General features: G+C 40.6%; 1 protein-coding gene across 1 annotated transcript in view; it reads right to left on the minus strand.

Annotated features, from left to right (window-relative positions):
* LOC105516616 overlaps nt 1-9,437 on the minus strand; it is a 107,201-nt gene extending 97,764 nt beyond the window's left edge. Inside the window, exon 1 of the mRNA XM_011948881.1 lies at nt 9,324-9,437. Coding sequence (XP_011804271.1) covers nt 9,324-9,437 — 114 coding nt within the window. The remainder of the gene's footprint in view (nt 1-9,323) is intronic.
* Between the last annotated feature and the right edge of the window lie 2,226 nt (nt 9,438-11,663).

The following is an 11,663-nucleotide window of genomic DNA, read 5'->3' on the forward strand; positions in this document are numbered from 1 at the left end:
GGTGGGAGGATTACTTGAGCCTAGGAGACAGAGGTTGCAGTAAGCCAAGATCATGCCACTACACTCCAACCTGGTTGACAGAGTCAGACCTTGTGTCAAAAAAAAAAAAAAAAAAAAACCTAAAGTCACCCTAAAGTGTGTCTTTGAATATCTGCAGATGGACACTTAAAATACTCATACTCTCAGCCCGAAGAGAATCCTTGGTGGAGTGTGAGCCAAGCACAGCCCCAACATCCAGTCACCTCCAGCCTCATCCGTTTACCCTGAGGGCCACAGAGATATCATTGTTTTTGCTGTGAGCCAAAGCAGCTCAAAGGAAGGAAGCACCGAGCAAGCAACCAAAGTGAAGGAGATGTAAGAGACTGGGTTGAACGTGTCTTGACCCAGTGTCTTACGTTGGTTTCTTCATCTCTAAAAATGTAAAAGTATCTACTCCTAAAATATACCCCAGCAGAGAGAAGAAATGGATGCCTTGTGACCAACACGAGACCAAAAACCCCCAGAATATCCTGGATAACAGAATGAGGGATTGATCGTGTACCCCAGTGTCATTCATTGCTATAAGATTTTTCCTGCGATTAAGCGGAAACCAGCTCCTGGAAAGCATTGCTGAAACAACTACAACTGGAAAATTTTCTAAGCAAATCTGATAGATCAGCCTGAAGCCAGCAGACAAATTTGTAGTCCTGCCACAGCTCTAATTAGACAGAGGACCAGTTTCATAAACACTCCTTACTGATAAATGGCTGTAGACCTTAAGCCAATTTGAGCCCCTTTGTGGAGACTGCACACATTGTCTTTGTGCCCTGTAGTTCGCCTTTTGACGTAAGAGCTGCATTTCACCTCATTTTAATACTAGAACCCACCCCAAAGTGAACACAGGGTGTATACAACATATATGTTTACCCAGTGAGCAAGTAAGCGCCTGATTTTCCCGGTGAATAGTCATAGAATTTCTGCAACACTGCTCAGTATGTATGTAAGACTGACCTGTAAGTGAAACTAAGGAGTTAATTTGATCAGGTCTGTGTGGCCTGCTTGCTTGTGGTTGCTTGCTTTTTAATATCTTTTTAAAATTCCTTTCTCCATGAAGCTGAAGGCTGCAGTAGCTGAAGGCCTTCCTGCTGAACGCAGCAATTTAACCTTCACTGGCTACGTCATAGATAATATGTATAGGTCACCATGGTAACTGTCACTTCAGTTGTTATTTAGGAACTTGGGCCAGCTCCTGTCCAGTTCAAACCACTTGAGGCCATGGATTCTTCAACTGGGCCTGCGCAAATGCCTGAAAGGTGGCCTTTTGACACGAGAGGGCCAAAAGCTTCACCCTCAGATCATGCTAACTTCTGCATTTTCTATACGCATGTCCTGTGAGATGCCGTGAACCTCGACTACGCTTGTGAAAAATAAACCTGTTATGTCATTTTTCCCCACTGCCAGTCACTTCCCCCATGCCTCAGGCCTCCACACTTCCCTAACCCATAAATATCTCTGAGCCTTACCTTCAGAGAACCTCAGCTTCAGTACATATCCTCCTTACATGGACCTGCTAGATTGAATTTTCGAAAGAAAGAGTCTCATTGTCACAGCCTGAGTTTGGGTTAAGGGTAGAGGAGCATGCCAAAGGGTGAGCAAAGAGCTATTATCAGGGGAAAAAAGGGGAAGAGATGCTGTGTTTAGGTATCATTTGAAACACCACTGTTCATGCTAGAATACAAGCCAATAAAATAGTATCTATCCTCAAGAAGGTTTTAGACTGACAGAAAGCAACCATGCATACAACACATAGATGTAAAATATTCATCATTGCAAAAGAATCTCCAGTTCTCTACCCTTCTCTGAACCATGTTAATTGTTAGGTGGTTTTGCAATTCCTCCCACTAAGAAGTAGAACCCATTTCTTACTCCTTGCACCTGGTCTGCCTTGTGATTTACTTCAACTAACAGAAGGTAGAAGTTTCAAGCCCAGGCCTCCAGCAGCTTTGTATACCTAGGCTCTCTATCAGAAGCCTGCCCAGTTGTCTTGTGAGCAAGCCCAGCCTAACCTGTTAGACCACAGAGACCACATGGAAGGCAGTCCACTTGCCACCTGACTATTCTAAACAACCTAAAACCTGCTGAGTCCCAAACATGTGAAAGAGCCCCAAATAAGGAGCAGAACCAGCTCCAAATCTGCAGCTGACATCAAACACATCTGCAAGCCCAGATGAGAGAGAACCACCCAGCTGATCTATAGTGTCATGAGCAATGATTCATTTTTATTATTTTAAGCCACTGAGTTTGGGGTGTTTGTTATGCTGTGGTAGCTAATTGATACAATATGTTTATGTAGTTGAAATCCAAGAGGGTATTAGACGGCAATTTGAAAGAGAATGAACTAAATTTTACAGGAATTCAGAGAAAGAGTTGGATTCTGGATGAGAAAAACAGGAATAAACATTACCTTCCTCATCCTCCTCTCATAAAGGAATGAAATTTCAACTTAGCTTTGAAGGTTAAGTGGAATTTCCTCAGGTAAAAATAAAAGGAGAGCATAACATCTTTATTTTTAATGAATATTTCTTCATTTGAAGTTTTGCAATGATTTTCTTACATATTTCATATGTTAAAGATTTATTACCTTCCTCTGTGACTAAGAAGAAATTATATAAATATGTAAATTTCTCCCTCTCACATGCCAGCAACCAAGACCAGAGTTACAGTTTTGGAAAGGCAATTACATCTGCAGTGAACAGAATAACAGTCTACAGCAAACATGTACAATTACCCCAGCACCTGTTGGATGAAAACACACATATTTTATTCATAAAGGTCAACTAATTAGCAAAACTGAATTTTTACACAACAAAATGTAAAAGCCAATTATTCTAAGTGGTAGAAGGCTAATTGTTACATACTTAACATATTGAGTTATCAGAAGGGAGGGAGGGAGGAAGGAAGGACAGAAGGAAGGAAGGAAGGAAGGAAGGAAGGAAGGAAGGAAGGAAGGAAGGAAGGATGGAGGAAGGAAGGAAAAGTATCTGAGAGAGTAAATTTAAATTAATTTAGAAAGTTTATTTTGCCAAAGTTAAGAATGCACCAGTAACATACTTCAGGAGGTCCTGACAACAAGTGCCTAAGTTGGTTGGGGTTTAGTTTGCTTTTATACATTTTAGGGAGATTTCATGCATCAATTAATACATGTAAGATATACAATGGTTCCATCTGGAAAGGCAGGACAACTCGAAGTGGGGACTTCCAAGTCATAGATAGATTTGAAGATTTTCTGATTAGTAATTGGTTGAAAGAGTTAAGTTATTATCTAAAGATCTGGAATAAATAGAAAGGAACGTCTGGTTTATGAGGAAGGGGTTGTGGAGATCAAAGTTTTATCATGCAGATGAAGCCTCCAGGTGGCAGGCTTCAGAGAGAATAGACTGTAAATGTTTCTTATCAGACTTAAGGTCTGTATTCATGTTAATACTGCTCGACTTTTCCTGAATTCCAAAAGGGAGGAGGGTATAATGTAATATATCCAACGTCCCCTTCCCATCGTGGCCTGAACTAGTTTTTCAGGTTAACTTTGGAATGCCCTTGACTGAGAGAAGGGGTCTGTTCAGATGGTTGGGTGGCTTAGAATTGTATTTTTGGTTTCTGGAAAGAAGGAAGGTAGGGAGGGAGGGAGGGCAGGAGGGAAAGAAAGTTTTATAGCATTGTTAATCTCCAGCAGGGTTACAATGATAATCACCTTTACTGGTCCATGATCAATTATTAAAGCTCTATTAAAGCTCAAATTCTAATAATATTGTGAATAATGAACTATAGGATAAGAATGTTTTTCAAACAAAACACATAGAAATGAAAGTAATTACTGGTATAAGAAACATGATAGAATAGCTATCAGCAAACAATTAAATAAAGGAGAAAATTCTGGAGTGCAATTACAATAAAATAAGCAAATGAACAGGTAAACTTCCTTTCTATTTTTCCCAGATGCAATCACATTCTCCTCATAGAATTAGAACCATACACACACACGCACACACACACACCCCTCTTTAAATTGGGCAGCAAGAAGTTATATCAGAGCAATGTTTAAAAGCAGTATGTTCTTACATTAAAAAGAAACCAAAGGGTTTTTTTCTCAAAATCATATGCAAAATTATAATGGTCTTAACTTCACAAAATGCAGTTCTGATTGAGTCACTCCACTGATTTAAAATCTTCAGTGGTTTCCTGTTACTTACAGAATTAAAATTAAAGTCTTAGGTCAGCCTCCCTAAAAGCAGAGTGTGAGACAGGGATTCTTGTGCATGTGATTTAGTGAGGCTTGCTCTCAGATGAGAGGGACTGAGGGAAGCAGGAAGAACAGGTAGAAGAGGCCAAGCTAAGGTGTGGAATCAGCTGAAGTCTAGGCTCTACCTCATCCCATGAGAAGCTACAGAGCATAAACAGCACAGGCCTCATCTTGAAGCATGCCACAGGCTTTCATCTCCTCCAGATCAGTCAGCTATTGGTTGTAGATTACCCCCAGGAGGTAAGGGCTCTATCCTCTCAGGCAGTTCTGGGTAAGTTGGCTCCTACAGACCAAGGGGAATTCTCTGGAGGAGGAGGAAGCCATGAGCCAACTCCCAGAGCAGCTACAGGGAGAACACACTGGCCAGGCAAAGGGGACCTGGGTGGGCACCAACAGCATGTTTTACAGTTTTATAATCCAGGCCGAAATATCGGGCTGTCCCTCACTCCTGCTCTTCTTTCCGAGTGAGACAAAGTAGGAGCAAGGCTTGGCTTCAGCTCACCCCCCAACAGAGCGTTTTTTTTACGCATTTCCACTGGTCACAAAACCCACACCACTACTTCACTGACGCCACAGCCATTAACAGTCATGCAAAGCAAATAGCCATTCTGTATTGTTCTTCTGTACTTGCGTAATGTTTAACCGTGCCTTTTACTTGAAGAATTCCAGAAACGAGTCTTAAGAGATCCTAAATTGAACAAAGGTTGCGGCGTGTCCCATCTTGGGAAGGAATGCTGAACAACTGGTTTACAGCCTTGCTGCTGCAGGCAAGACCACCATGTGGCCCATCACTAAAGATAACCATCGCAACCAGATGTACTGCCCTCATACCCTACCCCACACATGCTTTGCCCAGCCCAGTCTGCATACCTAATCTCTGATGTCAATTCCCATGCTTTGCCTGATAAAAAAATCCCTACCTGCTGACTCTTTTCAGGGAGCCAGCCTGAAAATCCTTGTGTCTCTGCTGTCTCCCTTGTCCCACAAGAGAGACCTATGTGGGCAATCTACTTGGCCCCCGTTGTTTATATCCATTACATTGGGAGTGTAAGACCCTTTGGTCTATAACACAAGCCCTCTATCAGTGGTCATTGGTCAGTGAACAGCACACACCCTTTCACAGTGCTGACTTTGCAGAGTCTGTTCCCTCAGGCTGGACTCTCCATTCCTCTTTCTCTCTTTGAAAGCTCTACTTTATTCTCTACAACCAAGCCCAGTTGTTGCCCTCTCACTCAAGTCTCCTTTGATCCCTGGAAAGGATCAATTACTCATTTTTTTCTATGGTTTCAAGGCCTTTTATATAATCCACTCTTATGGTACAGACATCATTTTAGATATGTTAAATAAGTTGACTTCCTGGCTAGATTATCAGTTCCATGAGGACAGGGATTACATGTGGCTTTTTTTCCCTATCCCCAGCATTTACAACAGTGCCTGGAGTACAGTAGATGCCCTGTGACTGATTGATGAATAAATCGATGTCTACATGAGAACAATGTCCTTCTTTGTGGAAGAACAAAGTAATTCATTCAGGTTTTGCTTTCTATTTAAACTAAAGAATCCTGCTGAGCTGTGTCCCTGAAATAGCCTGTGTAAGCACTCAGTTTACTCATAACCTGGGAAGCTTTTAGCTAAAATGTGCGTTGTCCATGTTAGTGGCATAGGACATACACACAATTAAAAGAGGACAATAAAAGGTCCTTGTTGAAGCAAATGCTGATTCAATTATTGGGTCTCCCTGGCATTAGCCACTGGATTGAATTATTTCCAAGAGCAAAAACTGGAAAGCAAGGGGGTGAAAAGAAGGCACTGACATTTAAGCACAGAGGTCAGATTCACCTTGACCTCCCATCTTTTTGGATATAGTGATCATATAGAACGTGATGATCTTCTCATCAACTTTTGGACCAGCTCTCCCCACTTATGCCCCTCCCATCCAATATAAAAGAGACCTAAAATTTCTGATAACTTTTATTGAAATATAATCTATATACCGACAGTGCAAGAATTATAATGGATTCATAAGTATAGATTAATTTTTTTAAGTAGGCACACCCATATAACTAACACCTTATCAGTAAGTAGAACATTAAGCAGCCCAGGAACTTGCTTTATTTCCTTCCTATCACTTCCCTCCCAAGCGCTAGCAGAATCTAGTGTCTAACATCGTTCAGCTGATTAGGGAATAAGGAGACTCATACAAGGGTGATTTTTTTTTCTTCTTAGAACTTGTATTATTTTAAATTGACAAATCATAATTGTACACATTTATGGAGTTCAATGTGATATTTTGACAAATGTTTACAATAACCTGATTCAATCAAGCTAATTAACATATCGATTGTCTCACTTGACATTTTTTGGGGTGATACATATGAAATTTACTCTCTTGGTTATTTTGAAATTTACAATACATTATTATTGACTATAGACAAACAAAAACCCCAAAACATAACAAAATGTTGAGACTCCTAAGGATAGTAAGGTATGGAGAATGCAACGGAAGACTTCTCCCAGGTGGACAAGCCACCTAGCAATCCTGTGAAGTGTCATGGAAACATGTGGTGATATCTTTAGTAGATGATGGATGCCTGCTTTTTCTGGTTTATGCTGTGACGTGAGTGTGTGTGTGTGTGTGTGTGTGTGTGTGTATGTGTGTGTTCTAACCATATATTAAGAGAACAGAAATTTTTTTATCTGTGTCTTTATTTGAAAACCACTTGGCAATGAGACCTCTGGGGAAATGCTGCTCCATCTTTCAAAAGCAAATCTCCATTTTTACACATAGAAAAGAGATTTTGTATGTGTGTGTGTGATTTGGTTTTCAATGGGAGCTCTCTAAGGCCCCTTCCTTATTTCAAGTTTTTAAAATGCTATGATTCTACATATCATCAAATAGAATAGAAATGTTCAAGTTTAATATATCTTACAAAAATTGCCTTCCTGTAGATTACACCCTTCAGCTATCATTTTAAATTGTAATTTGCAACTTTGAAATTCTCCCATAAAAGAAGATGCTTTCTTTAGTCAAAATAGAAGTAACTTAATTTTTATTGTCCGGCTAAATCAATCCACTTTTCTTTTCTTTTGTTTGATGGACTTGTCATGAAATTGTAGAGGTGCACTGTTTTCTAAGGAAATGAATATATTCTTTGGGTCTCAGTGAGTGACTCTAAAATGCATTTATGGTAAAATAGCTATAATTCTTTTACACTTTTATTCTTGAATCTAGTTTTTAAGGGACAGTAAGTATTAATTAGTTCCAGTGGCCTTAAATGCAACTAAACATATATTTTGGAGTGTGTAATAAGTATGATACACTGAAGACACTGAGACAAGGTACGAAGGCGCAGGGTCTCTTCCCTTAAAGAGTTCACAGAGGAGTAGGGTTGGAGAAAATAAGGGGTCTGGAAGGGTCGTCTTTTTTTTTTTTTTTTTTTTTGAGACGGAGTCTCGCTCTGTTGCCCAGGCTGGAGTGCGGTGGCCGGATCTCGGCTCACTGCAAGCTCCGCCTCCCGGGTTTACGCCATTCTCCTGCCTCAGCCTCCCGAGTAAGCTGGGACTACAGGCGCCCGCCACCTCGCCCGGCTAGTTTTTTGTATTTTTTAGTAGAGACGGGGTTTCACCAGGTTAGCCAGGATGGTCTCGATCTGCTGACCTCGTGATCCGCCCATCTCGGCCTCCCAAAGTGCTGGGATTACAGGCTTGAGCCACCACGCCCGGCCGGGGTCGTCTTGAGATAGATTAAATGAGTACTTTGGAGATTGCATAAGTTGCTTGCTGCATGCCTCTTAACTTAGTTCAATATCAGTGCTCGAGAACTACATTGAAAGAATGGATGGCCTAGTGGTAGACACCTGGGGACAACTTGGTTTCATCCTTATCTTTAGTGAGTTCTAGAAAACTTGGAAACTGTGTGCCTTTCATCTGCACTTTTCTCAGATCACCTCTCCTTCCTGGGTGGATGTGAAAGTCATACGGAATTAAAAGGCCAAAACTCTTCCTGTGATACTGCAAAGTCCTTGTAAAAATACTTTTAAGTGGTATTTAGATGGCGACTTTAAAGGTAACAAAACTATGTATGATTGTAGGAAAAGTAAGACAGATAGAAAACAGATAGGTCAATGTAAATAGTACGCACACACACAAAAAAAATTAAATGGAGAAGAGAAAGGCACTTAAACACAGTTCACATCATTCATTTTAAAATTCATCCAAGGGTAGTTAAAACAGCTTGGGAATCTCTGTTGTTACTCTCTTGAAACAATATCTTGAAACTTGAAGCTTACCTTGAAACAATAGCTACTGATACACAGCAGACTGAAGGACAATGACAAAATACCATAAGGCACACAAAATAGCCACATCCAGATCTGATAATTATTGCTACGTACCCATATGAATATCCTCAGGCTGCCATAACAAAATACCACAGACCAGGTTAAACACTGACATTTATTTTCTGACAGTCTGGAGACTGGAAGTCCAAGTTCAAGGTGCCAGTACCATTGGTTTTTGGTAAGGGCTATTTTCCTGGCTTGCAAAGAGCCATTTTCTCATTGTGTCCTTATATGGTCTTACCTCTGTGCATGCACAGAGAGAGGAAGAGAGAGAGAGAACGCTGATGTTTATTCTTTTATTTATTCGGACACCAGTCCTATTGGATTAGGGCATCACTTTTATTACCTCATTTAACCTTAATTATCTCCTTACAGGGCCTGTCTCCAAATATATCACATTATGGGTTAGGACTTCAACATATGAATTTACAGAAGACAGGACTCAGTCTATTAACAGTAGACGTCACTATCATTCTCAGTCTTAAAGTTCTAACGTCTTAGAAAATCAACTTTATAAATTAACTAAGGTGTCTGGGTCCAGATCCTTGAGAAAGAAAATTTTCAACAAAAATTGTTAATCCAAAAAATTAGCCCCTCTCATGTATCAGCATGATCTTGATTGGAATGGGAATGCCCTGCTGGCTAATTTGTTGAGCAATTCTGCATTTATTCTATCTGGCAGGAATTGGTTTAATTTATATTTAAACATAATTGGCTTCTGCTGTCTTCTCCTCTTGCTTCTCCTCCTCCTCCTCTTCATCCTCCTCTTTCTTCTTCATCAGATCCACAAGTTTCACCCAAATTGTTTCAACACTGACCATCTTTTCACTGGAACAATTCCAGCTTCAATAATGTTTTCTCTCTAAAATGAAGCATCATATAGGCAATTATCAGCATTTCAGGTTTTGAAAGCAACTTTCTTTCCCCAACTTGGGTAAACGAACAGAAAGTAGCTATCACTTCAGCTGCCATACTGTAAATTATTACATGAATAGCCTTATGGGTCAAGTTTCTTTTGCACTCTTTTTGCCCTTTGAATGCAGGCATTTTCTTTTCTCATTCTCCCAGGTTGCTCATTGTGATTGTGTAGGACCCAGTAACATGCTAATAGTAGAAATGCCTTTTATCATTTATTAATATTTGCCTTTTTCTTTGAAGTTTGTTGTTGTTTCTGTATTGGCCTTTTCTACTTACTCAAAAGTAGTATTCAGACATTTTGAAGGTGTCAATAAGAAATATGCTTCTACAGATGGCATGAGACAGGGTGAACTGAAATGAGAATTACATTTTGGATGAAGAAGATCTGAGTTCCAATTTTGATTCTAGCAAAAACTACGTGTGTGTTCTTGGGAAAGTTGCTTCACTTTTTTTTGCCTTACTTTTTAATCTATTAAACGGAGAGAGTGAAAACAACCTCAAAGAATAGCTTTAAGCACCATAGACAACAATGTATTGCATTACTGGGCATGTAGGGGGTACTTAATAAATGGAGACTGTTACAATGTCTTCAATCTTCATTAGTTTACAGACATTAAAGCAATCATATTCACTGTAATTTTCCTGATTGGAGCATAACACCGAGGGGGCAAATGGAGGTCCTCAAGTCCCTTCCTTAAGCTTCACACAATTATTTCCAGGATTCCTAAGGGGCAGGTCTCAAACTCACACATCACTCCTTTTGGTTTTTGATAATCCTCCTAGCTGAGGGCCTCTACCTGAGAGCAGCTGCTGCCTTGTCCATTGCAATTCAGTGCCAACTCTGCTGCGGGGAGGGCGAATGTCAAAGATGAACAACACAGGGCTCTAGTTAAAGTGGTAAAGACAGATTTTAATCAATAATAAGAGTTGCAATAAAGACAAGAGTGCAGCATATACTGAACTCAACTTCCATTTGTTCAGATGTGAATGTATGTTTTAAAGAGAGAATAAGGGAATACGGAGGGCGGAAATGGTGGTGGGGGGAGTAGTAGAGTCAGAGAAGTGAAAAATTACAAAGGGTTAGTCAGTTTAAATGCCATTAGGCCAGCTGTGTCTGCCAGCTGGCAATTAATCAAAGTTAGGATTCTATCCTCCCACTGAGACTGGAAGTCAGAGGCCCTGTCCTCGGGTGTCCGCCACAACAAACAGTGAATCTTCTTTGGCAGCCTTGAGTTTTCTCAGGCAGGCACTTTAAAGAGGGGTAGCGTCATTTAGGGGTGTGGCCTTAGCTGTTAGAAACTGCTAGTGTTTGCTCAAATTTATAATCCAAGGTTAGACCTAGTTGAGAGGAAAGCTCAAAAGAGTTTGGCTAGAGTTTGGTAAAGGAATCTTCATTTGGGTCATCCTCCTTGAGCTTCCAAGGCTTCAAACCCTGGAGCCACTCAGCATTCCCTGGAGCCTCCGCAGCCTGCAGATGGAGGCCATGCTCTGTTCCCAAACCTGGGCCCCCGAACACCTGTGCAGGGTATCTGAGTCAAGAGAATGCCTTGACCTGCCCCTTCTCTCTAGGCATCCTTGTAAAAAGCCATTTTTTGCTTCTCTCCAATGAAAAATAAAATACAAATCCATCATGAAAATTGGCATCTGGCAGCATGGCCCCTGATTTTGTCAAACTTGCCTCTTCATGTCCAAATGCCAGTTTCAGCCTGAAGTGGGTCTTCCATTTCATTGATAAATACAGGCACCCAGCTTTCTCTTATTTACTCTTTAAGACTGCTGGATCTATTCCCCAGAGATTTTAGGTCAATCGGTCATAGATTATCAAGAGCTGCTGTTATTTTAGGTAATTTTTATTCTTTGAAAAATTAGAATATTTGCTTTCTACATTCTGCTCCAGGACATGGAGAGCCACCTCCCGCAAGAGTCTCTCCCCACAGGATTCACTAGTCCGATTCACACTTTTCTATTCTATGTAGACTGGGAGGTTGTTTTCCAATTAGAAGATGTAGGTAAAATGTCAATGTCAGGAGGCTCCCAGTTTCCTCCTATATATCTCACTTAGAATCAGAATATGCTCTCATTAGCAGCTTGACTATGAACAGCCACAGTCCCCAGAAGTACAGCTTACA

This window comes from Colobus angolensis, unplaced genomic scaffold (genome assembly GCF_000951035.1).
Source record: "Colobus angolensis palliatus isolate OR3802 unplaced genomic scaffold, Cang.pa_1.0 Scaffold285, whole genome shotgun sequence".
NCBI classification, from domain to species: domain Eukaryota; kingdom Metazoa; phylum Chordata; class Mammalia; order Primates; family Cercopithecidae; genus Colobus; species Colobus angolensis.